Below are 18338 nucleotides of genomic sequence, written 5' to 3' on the forward strand. Positions count from 1 at the left end.
GTTCCTTCGTTCTTATGTTCTTATGTTCTTAACAAGAACAACAACAATAACATCCTCTCCAGACTCCTCATCCGCCCTCCCACACTCACCATATTGAACACCTGATAAACTAACAGGTGTTTTCTTCTCTCCTCATTCTATGCAACACCTGCCACACTGGTGAGTACATAGTCATAAACTGAGAGGAAAAAATATGAGAGAGAGAGAGAGAGAGAGAGAGAGAGAGAGAGAGAGAGAGAGAGAGAGAGAGAGAGAGAGAGAGAGAGAGAGAGAGAGAGAGATTGATTTTGTGCAATATCTGGAGAATGCATCTTTTGGTCGGCTTCAAACTTTTTAGCACTAATGTGATTTCCTCGAAACAAATTCGTATTGATTTTGGTTTATGCGAGGGCTAATTTGCCAATTTTGTTAAATGAGTTTCCATGCAATTACTAGAGAATGTCTTTTTGCTCAGCTATCAAAACTTTGGAGTCCAGTCCCTGGACCAATTATGTACCTCTGTAATCTTTTGACTACCGCCCACAGGATGGGTATGGGGTGCATAATAAACATATTAAACTAAACTAACTGTGGACTTCCAACGTTAGAAGTTTGTGAGTCTTAAACACTTTGATATTGACCTGTGCTTGCAGTAACTTGCAATGACTTATGAAGGCCTTGTCCGACCCACTTGTAACATTCAGCAGCTTATTAATACAATTTGTGAACGACTCGAGATTTAAAGTACTGGTGAATTTTGGAATAATATTGGTCACCGTGAAACACCTAAACATTGCATACGTTCAAATTTGTCAGTACATTAATATGCTTTAAAACTTTGGAATCAACAGAATATATACGATTATTCGAGAATGCTTCTTATGGTCGTCTTCAAACTTTCAGTTCTAGCATATTTTGCTTAACAGAACAGTCGCATTGTTAATGAACTACGTGAATCTTAATTTAAGCAAATTGTGATATTGATATTAATTCAGTAATAGGAGAATATCTCTTCTGGTGAGGTTGAAACTTTCAACATTATTGTGTCTTACCTAGAGTGTAGTCTACGGCACACTAATTTTTAAAATAGAATTTTTGGTTTATCATACTGTTCTGGACTACTACGAAATTGTGCCATTACGATGAATAATTAAAGAATCCTTCAAAATATTTCGAAACCACATTTACGTTTTTACGTCAATCCCTTCAGCCACTTAGGAAATATTAACTTTTATCTAAGTATTAAACTGAATTTGAAATATTACTTTGTACAGTGCAGTGATCTACTATGTTACTTTTCATGAAAGAATGACTAGTGAGAGTTTCATTAATATGAGTAAATTGATTTCCGTGGTATAAGGGGGAGACCCTTGAAAACAGGTCCCCATGGTTGATGATGTCCGTAAAGATTCACAACCGCTGAGTTTATTACTTCTACTCTAGCCCTGGCTGGAGCTGGTATTTTAATATAGTGATGCAATTATTGTAAACAGTTTTTTATATTCTTTACAGTGTGCTGCATAGAACGTGGGTTGTGTACAAGGAAGCCCATATATTCCAAGAGAACGAGTAACTATCGTTCCTATGGAGTCTATAAGGAACCTGAGGCAATTCAAGAGGGCAATTAACTATTGTGTATTGTGAGGAAGTCCTCAGGGAACCCTAGGTATTGCAATAGGACAGGTTACCATTGAGGTGAGCGGTGTGTAACAGGTACATACTGGCTGGCAGGCTCCTCATATTAGTATCCAGAGATAAATCAACAATCTTATCTGTGGAGAGAACAACTGTTGAGTGACCTTTGATTAATCTACAGCAGCAGCATTGTAATAAAGTTGGTAGAATTACCGACAATATGTAAAGTAAAAGGACACAAGTGCAACTAATGTGACATTTTATTGTGGCAACGTTTCGCTCTCCAGGAGCATTATCAAGCCATTACATTCTACAAGATTGATGGACTGAACACATCGACTCCAGGTTGAGAGACTGATTACCTCATACTCCTCCTCTCCTTACGCCTTCCTCTTTGTATTGGACTGATGAAGCCACTGTGTGGCGAAACGTTTCCTGAATAAAGATTCCCATATGCTGCATAAGTGTCTCAATCTTCAACTTGTCGGTTTTTCAAACCATTCGTATGTATAATGTTCGCCAAGACCGTAGTCCTGGCACGGGTCTCAATCTTGCGATGACCCGTCTCTGGCTCCCGAGGGAGAAAGGTTTCTACAATGATGCGACATATGCTGTTCAAGCACTCTTCTGGTCAGTTCAACTGGTGCATCTCGGAAATATAAACACATATGCAGTATAATGTGATCCTTTATTGACTACGTTTCGCCCACACAGTGGGCTTTTTCAAGTCACAAACAGAACTACCTGGGGTGGAAGGAACGCGAGTATTTATAGTCGCGTTCCTTCCACCCCAGGTAGTTCTGTTTGTGACTTGAAAAAGCCCACTGTGTGGGCGAAACGTAGTCAATAAAGGATCACATTATACTGCATATGTGTTTATATTTCCATTGTGTCGGTATTTTATACCATTTATTTCCATGGTGCATCTCATAAGCGACAACACCGTATGTACTCCTAACTATGGACACAAGCGAGGAGGAGGATATGTCGTTATCACAGGCAACAGCTTGTCTGGTTCGTTGACTCCATGGTACACTAGTGTGGCCGCAGTCATCTCTGGTTCCTCTTTGGGAGGGAGTATCACTCCTAGTTGCCTGCGGAGTGTCTCAGTAACTTCGCACTCCAGAAGATAGTGTAGTAGGGGCCGCTCTACAACGTGCTGACAGTACTGGCACATCTCCTCCTCAGCCTTGTCTACCATCATCTTGGCTGTGGGAAAGCCCAAACGAAGCCGATGGATGGCGGTACACTGCGCTCTGGACCAGCTTCTATCATATGGAGGGGGTTCTCCCTGAGTCGCTGCTCGGTACCACTGTTGAGATGGGGTATCACCTAAGACCTCCCCCATAAGTTTCATGGCTCTGGCAGCCACCAGTTTGGTCTGTCGTAGGCTGATTGGGACAGTAGTCCCAACATGTGGATAGTCTGTTGCTGCCTTGGCTGCATCATCTGCCGCCTCATTTCCCCGGATGCCAGCATGGCTGGGGATCCAGTTCAATGTCAATCTGTTACCCTGAACTTCTAAGGCTGTCATTATGCTCAGGATCGATGTGATGAGGTGAACATTGTCCTGTGGTTGAGGATGGGAGAGGGCATTGATTGCAGACGTGGAATCAACATGTATGACAGGTCGGAGTCGATGTCGTAGGGCATGTGACAATGCCTGCTGAATCGCCACCAGCTCAGCTTGAAGGATCGTGCAGTGGTCAGGGAGTCGCCAGCCTTGTGTGTGACCCATTGTGGTACAGTCCAGCTGCTGCTCTCTTCCTGTCAGGGTCGACAGAACCATCTGTGAAATACACCGCACATGTGCCTCCCTCTGCCAGTGCCATGCTTGTCTCAGCATGATTGCTGAGAGTGTCTTGACTGCAGAGACGCTTAGAAATGGGTAGCTGCATGATGCAAACATCGGCTGGGTCTGGGCGCCAGGGAGGTGGTGGATGGTACCCAGCAACAGGAAGGTCACAACTCTTCTCAAGGAGTAGTTGTATAGGCAGCAGCTTCCGCCCAGCAGCACAAAACGAACGAATCCAGGAGTAGTCCGTGAAGAGTGTGGGATCTTGTGCCATGGTTGTCAATATCCGTCTCCTTAGTGGGGTACCTTGCTGCCTGTGCAGAATCGTGGCCACTTTGCAGGCTGGAAGTGCATTCATTAGCGAGTTGCAGAGACCAGAATTTACTATTGCAAAAGCAATAGTAAATTCATTTACATATAATGAGGTTCACTTACAGTGCTTAGATATAACTGATGAAGCCACATAAAATTGTACGTTTTTAAGATGACGATTGTCAAGGTCCATCCATAGCTCTGTCCCCTTTAACTTAGACTGAGATGGTTATTGTTATTTTTAATGGTCTTTGTATTCGATGAATAAAGAATAAGGTAAAATATGTTACTTTTGAGAAAGAGGATTTTGCGAAGGGCAGGTCATTTTATGTTAGTGCTCATCCTTTAAGGTCAAAAAATTGACCTTTTACCTCCAGGAAGTTCAGGGAAGAGTGGCAATGCACGTGTCTCCATTACTACAGATGAGAATCCAAGCCCAGAGGTGGCACGTTAGAAACTGGAATCGAGGGATAAAAGGTAGGATCATCTGTGTTGATTGTGGTCTTGGTAATGAAGGGTGGAGAGCCAGTATTTAAGTAGACGATATATATTACAATGAGGGCAGAAAAGCAAGAGTGACTAAGAGGGAAGATAATAAGACCTGAGGTGAATACCTGATAATGGTTATCATTACAGATGCCACTGTGCTAAGAGGCTTTTACTTAATGTTTAAGTTGATTGATGATTTGGGTGTAAGAGAGTCGTGATCTTCGACCTCTTTGACAGAGGATGGAAACATGGATTTCTTTTTCCAAATAAAAACGCGACATGTATGCCGTGTCTTGGTTATAACCAACACACGACATACTTTTCCTTCAAATAATGGATTTCTTGTTTACAAATGAAAACAAAAAACTTAAATCATGTATAATTTGGAAAATTGTCTTTTCAGACTGAACACTGCCTTTGATCTGTCATTATTTGGAAATATAAACACATATGCAGTATAATGTGATCCTTAATTGACTACGTTTCGCCCACACAGTGGGCTTTTTCAAGTCACACAGAACTGTGATGAATGGTTTGAAAAACCGACAAGTTGAAGATTGAGACACTTATGCAGCATATGGGAATCTTTATTCAGGAAACGTTTCGCCACACAGTGGCTTCATCAGTCCAATACAAAGAGGAAGGCGTAAGGAGAGGAGGAGAATGAGGTAATCAGTCCCTCAACCTGGAGTCGATGTGTTCAGTCCATCAATCTTGTCTGAACTGTTCTGTTTGTGACTTGAAAAAGCCCACTGTGTGGGCGAAACGTAGTCAATAAAGGATCACATTATACTGCATATGTGTTTATATTTCCATTGTGTCGGTATTTTATACCATTTATTTCCACTGTCATTATTTGCTGTTTGGCCAAGCCACCAGCACTTGAGACTTTGTTGAGTTGGTATACGTTCTCGTAGCGTCAAGCACTTATTTATTATGGAATGGTCTATTTAAAAGTGACTAGAGGGGGCTTTCACGTGCCAATAGGTCCATCAATCCTCCTCTAAATTTCGCTAGCATTGAAGATTTCAAGCCGATCTGATGAGGCGTTCTTAAGTTATAAACAAAAACCAAGGAAAAAAAAAATCCGGCACCCACTTGAGGGTACCCCTTTATGAATATATAATTACTTGCATGTGCTGTAATATACTGTTTTGTGATGCTAACGTAGAGATCAGTAATTTTTTTTTATGAACGATATTCAGAAAGATTGAAGACTCTTAAGTTACATTCACTTGTTAGACGAAGAATGAGGGGAGACCTGATCGAAGTGTATAAGTGGAAGATAGGTATTAATAAAGGGGATATTAACAAGGTCTTGAGGATGTCACTCCAAGAGAGAACCCGCAGTAATGGATTTAAATTAGATAAGTTTAGATTTAGAAAGGACATAGGAAAATATTGGTTTGGAAATAGGGTAGTTGATGAGTGGAACAGTCTACCTAGTTGGGTTATTGAGGCTAGGACTTTGGGTAATTTCAAATCTAGGTTGGATAAGTACATGAGTGGGAGGGGTTGGATTTGAGTGGGACTTTCACATCAGAGCTTATTTCTTGGGTGGCATTGAAAATTGGGTTGGGCAAATGTTTTGTTAGTGGGATGAATTGTAAAGGACCTGCCTAGTATGGGCCAACAGGCCTCCTGCAGTGTTCCTCCTTTCTTATGTTCTTATGTTCAGATAACAGATTCACATGAGTGGCTGCCTTCAAGACTTGATAAGCTTTATCTATCATCGGTGAGGCGGTGACTTCAACACCCAGGACAAAAACAAAACTACATTACCAGTTACTACTGCTTATAAGTGGATATCTTTAATTCTAACTGGCACTTACTAGTTTTATTCCTCAGCGTTGTCGTACGTAAAGTCATACATCTCTATACATTGACTATCGGAAAAAAATATCTTAATTCACTATTAGTCTTAGTTTTACATAATCTGGTGGACTGCTGTTGACTATCTTACTGCCAAGTTGGTAAAAATGAACCCAAGTGCAACTAGTATATGCAGGGACATTTGTTAAAAATATTTCAGTATATTTGAATTATATTTTATTACTGCGATAATAAATAGGCATTTTTAAAACTTACGTTACGTTGTTGTAACACGTTAACGACGTAGACAACTTCCGGACAGCACTAACAGCAGGCTTGACAACCAGACGTAATCCCGACACTCCGCGCAGGTGCCACAGTAATTGACTCATTCTTGCCTTAACTGCAGTATGAGGCTAAATATATGTTAAATATCGTAGTTATAGGAGACAGGTGATATTTGTTGAGTAAGCGGGTGAGAGAGAGTGTGTGGGGTAGCTGCCACACCACCACACTAGCAGCACTGAAGGCCAGGCCTTGCCTACACATGCGAGGTACGACGCATAGCAACACTCCCAATAATAACTTCTCTTTTAATAATAATAGTAATTGAGGTACTTCGTTCTCTGCGCTATTCGAAAAATGTATCCCCGTGTTACATAAGCTTCAGCCGGTACGTTGGTCCGGGACCCAGCTATGAATCTCTGTTAGTCTGAGAATACTGTTGGCAAATCCAGCTACAGTAGCGTCAGCAGAAAGATCTTTTAGCTAACTCAAACATACCAAAAACTTGTTAAAGTCAAGTATGTGTCAAACCCGACTTGTTGATTTACCAAGACTGAGTATAACCAGAGAAATTTATTTTGATAGCGTTATTAGAAACTCTGAAGACAAAAAAAAAAAGCCAGAAAAGTTCATTTCAAAAAGTAGTCTTAATAAATATTAAACTTTTCAGAGTTTATTTTACTTTGAACGAACTTAAGAAAAATAAGCACTTGTATAAACATAGGTCAACAAAAATTTTTCAAAACCTATTAAGTATGTTATCTCTGGTCATTCTGCTGCGCAGGAAATTATGCATTTATGAGAGCTTTCCAATGGTTTTATTGGACTTCAAATTCTCAATTTTGAGAGAAGCCTCAGCCTGCCCCCAGGGACCCCAAAACAGTCTTGTTCCGCCTTTCAAAATTTCTCTAGGACGCCCCGCCCCTATACCTCAACGAAAGCGGCAAAATTAGTACAGACCGCGGCATAAGTTTTTAGTGAAATTAAATATTAGAACTGAAACTCATTCGAGTCAGAAAACGCGTTTACACGTTATCACATGGAAACTGATATCAACATTTTCCTCAATAAAAATGGTAACTTAGACTATCAAAACAACAGTTTTGATAGTCTAGGGCCAGATTAAAGAGGCATTTTCTATGTATCTCAGAGACGACCAGCAACAAAATACACCAACGCTTTAAGTTTAAAGCTGTTCCGAAGTTGCATTATCACGCTATCCACGTTGGAGAAGTGAAGTCAATCAGGTGAGGGGCTTTCAAATTATTGCATGAAAAAACAGTATTTCATTTTCCTGATTTCTTCACCAAAAACCCGTGACCTGCACAGCCAAAATCAATACAAACTTTTTTCTCTCTTAATTTAACCTAGAATAATCCAAGGGTCGCTAGAAATGTGATGTCTGCACACTTCTGGCAAGACACCTATTGAATGAGTGATGGTGACTGTGTTTTCTCATTTTAGGGTCACCATACCTCTGTGGGAAACGACTTTTGTGTTAGAAACAATATTAACATTAAAAAAAAAGTACAAAAGTGTTACAATTTTTTTTGAAAAGCCCATAGCATAATAAAGGACCCTAGAATTTGGAAGACCCTTCCAGAAGATTAAAAAAGTTCGACTTTGAGCACCTGCTTCAAAAATGTATTGTAACAAATACCTAAATATGATTTAAACCCTTCTTGATCCAAATTACATCAGCATTCATGCTGATATTTTCACTATCGCAAATTTCAACATATGTAATAACCAAAATTACACAGATAACCTGCACATAGGAGGGATTTACCATTTACAAAGTGACTTTGTAAGTGGTCCAAGTCGGACCCAAACGTCGTCGTAAGCTCCTCTTTCCTATGTGAGGGTTATATGTGTATTGTTTCAGTCACGGAATTGTGCCTTTTTGCTCATTAATAACCAAAAAATACGTCCTGCTTCAGGTTGCACAGCTACAAATGTTAAACCAAATTGTCACATAAAAAACTCAAAATGTCATAAATCATAAACCAAACTGTTATATAAAAAGTCCAAGATTGCTAACCATTACATTCTAGTTCAGTAGATATAAGTCAATAAGGCTGACCAAAGTTCTTTACATAAGAGGGAGCTTTTTATATAGGAATTTATACACGCTAATTAATTCTGTGTGCTTTATGAAGTTGTCATTGTCACTGACTGTCAGTGTCATTAATAATGATAATGACAATGACACTCTTACAATGACCAGCTTTCTGAACGGAACGTATTTTATACCGATCTGTTTGTGTTCAACTTTTCTGAGAGTGTAGAATGTTCATGACTTTCCCAGTGTTATATCTGCGAGTTGTTCGTTTAGTTTCTCCCAGTCAGTTCTCTTATTGTTCAAGTTTAATTTACTGTACATCATTTCTCATTCTATTGCTGAAATTTTCCACCCGTGAATTTACGCTTTGTTATTCCTCTGATTAATTCTTCATTGTCCGAGTAAGTGCATTTTTATTTCTAGAGAGTTTTGTTATTTGTTAGTTAAAAGGGAAGTTTTCACAAGGGCCCACAAGCTCTCTGGTATGTGCTCAGCTAATGTGTTTCTAGCAAGTATGTCTGCTACATTCCAATGGGTTACTCTCTTCCATTTCGTTTTTCATTCCAGTTATTTAAGACTGGTTGGTGTGTGTGTGTGTGTGTGTGTGTGTGTGTGTGTGTGTGTGTGTGTGTGTGTGTGTGTGTGTGTGTTTCCCTATATGCAATTGCAGGGGTCGAGTAACAGCTCCTGGCCCTGCCTCTTCGCTGGTCGCTACTAGGTTCGCTCTCGTCTGGCTTTCAGAGCCTTGTCGTACCCCCTTTTTAAAGCTATGTATGGTTGTATGGATCCTGCTTCTGTCACTTCACTCTCCAGTTCGTTTCACTTCCTGACTACCCTAAGGCTGAAGAAATAGTTCCTAACATACCTATGTGTCATCTGAATTTTAAACTTCCCCATCTTCCAGTTTCCAATCTCTCAAATAACTTGTCCCTATTCATCCTGTCAATTCCTGTCAGTATTTTGCAAGTTCTTTTCATATGCCACCTGGACCTCCTGTCCTCCAGTGTCATCAGGTTGAATTCCCATAACCTCTCCTCATATGACATATCCCTGAGCTCCGGGACTAGTTACGTTGCAAACCTCAGCACTTTCTCCTATTTCCTGACATGCTTGACCAGGTATGGGTTCCATAATGGTACTGCATATGCCAATAAGAACCTGGTGTACGCGGTGTACAGTGACGTTCATGAATGACTCCTTACTTAGATGTCGAAAACCTATCCTCACATTTGCCAGACGCGCATTTGCTGCAGCAGTTACTTGGTTGATGTGCTCCTCAGGTGCTATGTTTGGTATAATACTTACTCCAAGGCCTTTCAACCTGGGTGAGGTTTGCAGCCTTTCCCCCCTTCCTCCCAGGCTGTACTCCGTCTGCGGTCTTTGCCTTTCCCAAACTTCATAACTTTGCAATTGCTGGGATTAAACTCCAGGAGCCTTTTGTCAGAACACGAACGCAAACATGCGTATGAGTGCTTACGCACGTGTGTGTGTGTGTGTGTGTGTGTGTGTGTGTGTGAGAGAGAGAGAGAGAGAGAGAGCCGAAACACCTGACCCAGCTGTTGGGTCAGGTGTTTCGGCGTACCCAACTTCCCTTCCTCTCTCCCTCCAACTCTCCTTTATCCCTTCCCTCCACCACTTCCTCCACCACTCCAACACTTTTTCCAATGCTCCCTTTAACATTCTCTCCAACACTCCCTCCAACACTTCTTCCACAACTTCCTCCAACACTCCCCATTGCTACATGCAACACAAATAGTACCAATTCAGAAGATTCTGGCCTCTTTGTAGTGATAAATTTGAGCTGTTTTTCCTGTGAATGTTAATTTTCTGGTTTAAAAACTCATTTGAATTTATGACTCGTTTTAAGTCATCAGAAAGCAGTGAGAAATTACTCGTATTTTTTTTACGTATCCCCAAGTTTCCTTCAGACGTTGCTTTAAAATTACAAAATATATAAATATATGATTTGTGAAAATAATTTTAGCAGATACTGACGAGCGAAACAAAACAGTGAAAACTGGACCGAATTAAAAAATGGATGTTTGTGGTGGTGGGGAGGGAGAGGATTTATCTGTTTGATGGGGTGGTGGTGTATGAGGAGAGGTGTGTGGGTGTTGGGTGAATGGGTGTCTCCCCGGGTGGAAGAGTACGGGTGTCGTCATGACGGTGGAGGGGGAGCTGGGTTTACAGGTGGTCGGGGTGCAGGGTTTCTTTGCTACTGTGATGACTGTGGTCTGTGTTGTGGGGGTGAGAGGGGACTGGTGGAGGGGCAGAGAGGGAGGGGGAGGGTTATGGGAGTATGAGTGGTATATATGTAACGAGGATAGAGCATTACTGTCTTTCTGCTAGTCGAGCCTCCATCGAGAAGTGTCCTCTGATAGTTACACCAACTCTGACAGGAAGCGTCTGTCAGTGAAACAGTACTGAGACAAGGCAACAAATATTTACCACAGGAGGAACATACAACATGGCGCCGAAAAAGGTAGACGAATTACTTTAAAGGAAAAATAATGTTGATATATGAAATTTAAGGTGATGTTGATCTGGCATACCTGGAGTATACCTGGATAGTTTAACCTGGTATTTGGGCAACAAGGTATTATTAGGTATATCCCGAAATGGGATATTTAAAGTAAATTCCCTCTAGGGAGGTGTCTTAAAGGAGTTACTCGTTACTGTAATAAATCATTATTACGCTGCATTATGTATTAGCTAAGACTACAGACATAACCAACCTAGTTTTGTCTAGCTGCTTCCGTATTTTAATAACGTTTGACAGGGTTGACCTCCAACTCCTGGGCTTCTTGAGTGTGTTGAGCTACTGAACATCTGGAAGAGCTTGACCTTCAACTAATGGACCTCTGGGAAAGATTTATCACTGCATTGATCGAAACACATCTACTTCCACTCAATAATAACCTACATGGAGACAGAAATTCAGGAGATTATTTGGTCTCTTGAGTTTCTGTCTTCATGTGGGTTATTACTGAGCACTGACGAGTATTCATTACACTTTAGTTAATCACATCTTATTATCACAATATTCATAGGGAAGCGAAAAGCGCATTGAGCATACAACAAAAAGTCCTTCACCAACATCAATTGTCTTCAAGGCCAGCTGAACGAATCATATTATTATCATACTGTATTTACAATTAACTGATACGAGGCATCTAGAACATGATAAACTGTATACAAATGTAGTTCAGAGTGAACCCGATTAATTTTGATTCTTAATTCATGTGTTTCTAAGAAATATAACTTGAATTATGTTATATGTATATTGTAACCCAGATTTTTATATATGGCAAAGATCGCCAATTTTTTATGATAGCTTAATATTTATACTTATGATTAAGCACTTTATATAAATAAACTATATTCATACACAGACTTTGCAAAAGCATTTGATAAATGCGATCATGGCGTAATAGCCCATAAAATACGTGCTAAAGGAATAACTGGGAAAGTGGGGAGATGGATCTTCAACTTCCTAACAAATCGAACACAAAGAGTAGTGGTCAACCGAGTTAAATCGGAGGCTGCCGTAGTGAAGAGCTCTGTTCCACAAGGCACAGTACTCGCCCCCATCTTATTCCTTATCCTCATATCAGACATAGACAAAGATATACACCACAGCACCGTATCATCCTTTGCGGATGATACTAGGATCTGCATGAGGCTGTCATCTGCTGAGGACGCGGTTAACCTCCAAGAAAAAAAAACCTGGTTATAAATGACCATAATTTTTAAAGGGGTGGACCGGTAAGCCAGCGGAAGGCCTCGGTCAGATGACCAAAAGCTCCAAAGGCGGGTCATCATCTGACTAAGACCCGCGTCAGGAAACATTTGTCCTGTTTCCTGACGAACCTTACCTAACCTAACCTAACCTCCAAGAAGATATAAACAAAGTTTTCCAGTGGGCAACGGTAAACAAAATGATGTTCAATGAGGACAAATTCCAATTACTCCGTTATGGAAAACTGGAGGAGATAATAACTAGAACAGAGTATACTACAGACTCTGGCCATACAATAGAGTGGAAAAATAATGTAAGGGACCTGGGAGTAGTAATGTCTGAGGATCTCACTCCCCTCAAGGAAGGTTCCTTGATGTTGGTGAGGGGCTCTTGATTTAGGGAATTGGATCTGTGCTCCAGTTCCCCAAATTAAGCCTGAATGCCTTCCACATCCCCCCCCAGGCGCTGTATAATCCTCCGGGTTTAGCGCTTCCCCCTTGATTGTAATAATAAATAATAATAATGAGGATCTCACTTTCAAGGATCACAACAGTGCCACGATCGCACGTGCAAAGAAAATGATAGGATGGATAATGAGAACTTTCAAAACGAGAGATGCCAAGCCAATGATGATCCTTTTCAAATCACTTGTTCTCTCTAGGCTGGAATACTGCTGTACATTAACATCTCCATTCAAAGCAGGTGAAATCGCAGATCTAGAGTGTGTACAGAGATCCTTTACTGCACGTATAAGTTCTGTCAAGCACCTTAACTACTGGGAACGCTTGGAAGCACTTGACTTGTACTCGTTGGAACGCAGGATGGAGAGATATATCATAATCTACACTTGGAAAATCTTGGAAGGAATGGTCCCAAATCTGCACACAGAAATCACTCCCTACGAAAGTAAAAGACTGGGCAGGCGATGCAAAATGCACCCAATAAAAAGTAGGGGCGCCATTGGTACACTAAGGGAAAACACCGTAAGTGTCCGGGGCCCAAAACTGTTCAACAGCCTCCCATCAAGCATTAGGGGAATTGCCAATAAACCCCTGGCTGCCTTCAAGAGAGAGCTGGACAGATACCTAAAGTCAGTGCCGGATCAGCCGGGCTGTGGCTCGTACGTTGGACTGCGTGCGGCCAGCAGTAACATCCTAGTTGATTAGGCCCTGATCCATCAGGAGGCCTGGTCATAGACCGGGCCGCGAGGGCGTTGATCCCCGGAATAACCTCCAGGTAACCATTTTATAAACCATATCCAGTAAAGGAAGAGAACATATTTTATATTAATGAATTGTTTACGCCACAGATACGCAGAATATACACATTGGGAAGTATACTTTTGTCTAGTGATGTACATGTGACATGCAGCCTTGTGAGTCAGGAGTTAGTATATATGTGCTTCTGCACCCAGTAACCCCAGCCCTCACCCACACCATCTAACGAGCCATTTTTTAGTGACCACGAAGATGGACTTTAAATTCAAAGCGATGACTATGAGAACTTTCTGAACACCGAATAATCAACGGTTCTCGTGTACCGGGTTTTTATCAGCTTCTGCCAGGCAGCGTCACCAGCCACTTCACGTGTACCATGTTTACAGAATACCTACTACTGTCTGTACTGGCTAAGCTTGTTTTAAAATGGTTACGATTTGTCATAATATAAATGAGTATGTTCCATTAATAACTACCTTAAGAGTGTGTCCCATGAAGGTAACACTTTTATCAACAACAATAAATGAATGAAAGAAACACTATTGAATATTTTTATGGCCATTTCAAAATCCACGGGTTTCAAATGCAACTTTACGTGAAAATGCATGCACAAGTTAACACCTGTGAGTGAGAGTTAACACCTGTGAGGGAGAGAATGCTGTAAACATCTGCTAGGAAGATTTTTTTTACATATGTTTTGAAACATATATATATATATATATATATATATATATATATATATATATATATATATATATATATATATATATATATATATATATATATATATATATATATTTTATATATATATATATATATATATATATATATATATATATATATATATATTTCAACAAGTCGGCCGTCTCCCACCGAGGCAGGGTGACCCAAAAAAGAAAGAAAATCCCCAAAAAGAAAATACTTTCATCATTCAACACTTTCACCTCACTCACACATAATCACTGTTTTTGCAGAGGTGCTCAGAACACAACAGTTTAGAAGCATATACGTATAGAGATACACAACATATCCCTCCAAACTGCTAATGTCCCGCTAATGTCCAGCCTCGGAGGAGCTGGAGGAAATTCATGATATTTGATACATTGTGCCATTGTATTCATGTTTATGTTTTTTTCTGTAAATGTATTCTGTTTATTAATAAATGTTCACATAGAATATCAAATATAGGGGGTGGTAGGAAAAGAAAATATTCAAACAGCTCCGGGGAGAACCTTGAGTTTTCCCTGAGGTACGTTTATTGTCTTTTCTGAGGATGAGGGTCCCCATTCCAGCCATAGAGGTGGTACTTCCCTATATATATATATATATATATATATATATATATATATATATATATATATATATATATATATATATATATATATATATATATATATATATACATAATGTTTCAAAATATATGTAAAAAAAATCTTCCTAGCAGATGTTTGCAGCACTCTCCCTCATAGGTGTTAACTCTCACAGGTGATAACTCATTCACAGATGATAACTCACTCACAGGTGACAACTCACAGGTGATAACTCTCACTCACAGGGACTCCTGGAAAGGCTAGATGAAGGACCGGTGATAGGGGACGGAGGGTTTGTTTTCGCCCTCGAGAAGCGAGGTTACGTCAAGGCTGGACCCTGGACCCCTGAGGCCACTGTGGAGAACCCAGACGCAGGTCAGTCTGGCAGGGTCGGCAGTGAGAGAGGCAGGGGAAGCAGGGAGAGAGGTGGAGGGAATAAGTAAGTAAATTTATTCAGGTATACACAATACAGTTACATAGAATTATCATACATAGCAGCATATGTGTAGAGCAGACAAAGGACGCGGGAAGCAGGAGAAACTGGGAGAGAGGCAAAAGCAGGGAGAGAGAGAAAAGTTGAACAGGAAAAGAGAATGAAAGGGATAAGACAGTGGGAGACCGAGTGCGACAGGGAGCCTCGGGGAGTATGAGAGAGAGAGAGAGGGGGGGGGAGAAGGGTCTCTAGATACATAAAGTAGGAGAGTTGAAAATGTTTGAAATAAACAAAAGCAATTGCACCCACAGTGTGCTGGCACACTGTTATACACCATAACAGTGTAGCCATACACTATTATACAGTGTATGGCTACACTGTTATCCACTCACAGTGTGTGGCTACAATATTATACGAGTTACACTCATATAATAGATGGGTTGTATACATGAAATAATGACGTCTGTCAACCTGGGCTGGAGATGAGGATACAGTGGAGAGACACCCATCATGAGGTGGCCCGGTGGCCTGGTGGCTAAAGCTCCCGCTTCACACACGGAGGGCCCGGGTTCGATTCCCGGCGGGTGGAAACATTTCGACACCTTTCCTTGTCCTGTTCACCTAGCAGCAAACAGGTACCTGGGTGTTAGTCGACTGGTGTGGGTCGCATCCTGGGGGACAAGATTAAGGACCCCAATGGAAATAAGTTAGACAGTCCTCGATGACGCACTGACTTTCTTGGGTTATCCTGGGTGGCTACCCCTCCGGGGTTAAAAATCCGAACGAAATCTTATCTCCTATGGGTTCAGTTGCCTTCAAAATGTTCGTTCCTGCGCTCGAGTTACTGTTAATGTGAATTGCTATAATTTTGAATGAGCTAGTTTAGAGAGCAAAAGGAGTGAGAGAGAGAGAAGAAAAAAACAGATAGCAGAGGACTTGGAAGTCCTCTGCTATCTACTAAGAGAGAGAGATAAGATAAGATTTTGTTCGGATTTTTAACCCCGGAGGGTTAGCCACCCAGGATAACCCAAGAAAGTCAGTGCGTCATCGAGGACTGTCTAACTTATTTCCATTGGGGTCCTTAATCTTGTCCCCCAGGATGCGACCCACACCAGTCGACTAACACCCAGGTACCTATTTGCTGCTAGGTGAACAGGACAATAGGTGTAAGGAAACGTGTCGGAATTTCCACCCGCCGGGAATCGAACCCGGGCCCTCCGTGTGTGAAGCGGGAGCTTTAGCCACCAGACCACCGGGCCACCTTATCAGACTAAGAAAATTGTCTGCTTTTATCGAGATTTAGGGAGAGAGTGAAACATAAAAAAATGATAGAGACAGAAATTTTTATTACAAGTTTCAATAACCCAACCAAGTAACCTCTTTTCTTACTGGCTTTGACCTGACTTGGCTTGATCCGTGTGTGAACATGGCTTGCAGTGCGTCAGCTACACAGGGAGTTCCTGCGGGCAGGCGCAGATGTTATGCAAGCCTTCACTTTTTACGCCTCCGACGACAAACTAGCTAATAGAGGCAACGAGTCGAGCAAGAAGTATACGGTAAGACGACCACCTATCTGCTACCTTGTATCATTAACTACCACATTACCCCCTCCCCTCTGCGACCTTTATCATTAACTACGAGACGACCCCCTCCTCTCTGCCACCTTGTATCATTAAGTATTCATCTACTCAAACGACTACTCCTTTTTGCTGCTCTGATTTATTAACTGCTCAAACGACCCCTTCTCTCTAATACCATGTCTGATTTCCATTCAAACGATCTCTACTCTCTGCTTCCTTATCTGACACTCCCCTCCCCCTCCTACCTTGTCTGTTAACCCCTTCAATCAGTCCCTTCCTCATGACACCTCGTCTAAATCACCCCTCTCTCTAACCCCACGAGCACCTCCCTTCACCTTGACAGTATGTATGTATAATGTTCGCCAAGACCGTAGTCCTGGCACGGGTCTCAATCTTGCGATGACCCGTCTCTGGCTCCCGAGGGAGAAAGGTATCTACAATGATGCGACGTATGCTGTTCAAGCACTCTTCTGGTCAGTTGAACTGGTGCATCTCATAAGCGACAACACCATATGTACTCCTAACTGTTGACACTAGCGAGGAGGAGGATATGTCGTTATCACAGGTAACAGCTTGTCTGGTTCGTTGACTCCATGGTACACTAGTGTGGCCGCAGTCATCTCAGGGTCCTCTTCGGGAGGGAATATCACCCCTAGTTGCCTGTGGAGTCTCACAGTAACTTCGCACTCCAGAAGATAGTGTGTTAGGGGCCGCTGGACAACGTGCTGACAGTACTGGCACATCTCCTCCTCAGCCTTGTCTACCATCATCTTGGCTGTGGGAAAGCCCAAACGAAGCCGATGGATGGCGGTACACTGCGCTCTGGACCAGCTTCTATCATATGGAGGGGGTTCTCCCTGAGTCGCTGCTCGGTACCACTGTTGAGATGGGGTATCACCTAAGACCTCCCCCATAAGTTTCATGGCTCTGGCAGCTACCAGGTTGGTCTGTCGTAGGCTGATTGGGACAGTAATCCCAACATGTGGATAGTCTGTTGCTGCCTTGGCTGCATCATCTGCCGCCTCATTTCCCCGGATGCCAGCATGGCTGGGGATCCAGTTCAATGTCGATCTGTTACCCTGAACTTCTAAGGCTGCCATTATGCTCAGGATCGATGTGATGAGGTGAACATTGTCCTGTGGTTGAGGATGGGAGAGGGCATTGATTGCAGACGTAGAATCAACATGTATGACAGGTCGGAGTCGATGTCGTAGGGCATGTGACAATGCCTGCTGAATCGCCACCAGCTCAGCTTGAAGGATCGTGCAGTGGTCAGGGAGTCGCCAGCCTTGTGTGTGACCATTGTGGTACAGTCCAGCTGCTGCTCTCTTCCTGTCAGGGTCGACAGAACCATCTGTGAAATACACTGCACATGTGCCTCCCTCTGCCAGTGCCATGCTTGTCTCAGCATGATTGCTGAGTGTCTTGACTGCAGAGACGCTTAGAGATGGGTAGCTGCATGATGCAAACATCGGCTGGATCTGGGCGCCAGGGAGGTGGTGGATGGTACCCAGCAACAGGAAGGTCACAACTCTTCTCAAGGAGTAGTTGTATAGGCAGCAGCTTCCGCCCAGCAGCACAAAACGAACGAATCCAGGAGTAGTCCGTGAAGAGTGTGGGATCTTGTGCCATGGTTGTCAATATCCGTCTCCTTAGTGGGGTACCTTGCTGCCTGTGCAGAATCGTGGCC

The 18338-nt window shown here is 42.1% G+C and overlaps 2 protein-coding genes across 3 annotated transcripts in view; one reads left to right on the forward strand and one right to left on the reverse strand.

Moving 5' to 3' along the window:
• LOC128696648 (dimethylglycine dehydrogenase, mitochondrial) overlaps positions 1-6562 on the reverse strand; it is a 65270-nt gene extending 58708 nt beyond the window's left edge. Inside the window, exon 1 of the mRNA XM_053787970.2 lies at positions 6299-6562. Within this exon, the coding sequence (XP_053643945.2) occupies positions 6299-6414 (116 nt within the window). The 5' untranslated portion in view covers positions 6415-6562. The remainder of the gene's footprint in view (positions 1-6298) is intronic.
• Positions 6563-10693: 4131 nt separating this feature from the next.
• The window catches only part of LOC128696652 (betaine--homocysteine S-methyltransferase 1), a 34922-nt gene continuing 27277 nt past the window's right edge, over positions 10694-18338 (forward strand). Inside the window, exons 1-3 of one of the 2 annotated variants that reach the window (XM_053787977.2) lie at positions 10694-10851; positions 14881-15010; positions 16506-16624. In XM_053787977.2, the coding sequence (XP_053643952.1) occupies positions 10837-10851; positions 14881-15010; positions 16506-16624 (264 nt within the window). In that variant the 5' untranslated portion in view covers positions 10694-10836. The remainder of the gene's footprint in view (positions 10852-14880; positions 15011-16505; positions 16625-18338) is intronic. The other variant, XM_070094416.1, reaches the window with a different exon arrangement.

The sequence above is a fragment of the Cherax quadricarinatus genome, chromosome 46 (assembly GCF_038502225.1).
Source record: "Cherax quadricarinatus isolate ZL_2023a chromosome 46, ASM3850222v1, whole genome shotgun sequence".
Lineage (NCBI taxonomy): Eukaryota > Metazoa > Arthropoda > Malacostraca > Decapoda > Parastacidae > Cherax > Cherax quadricarinatus.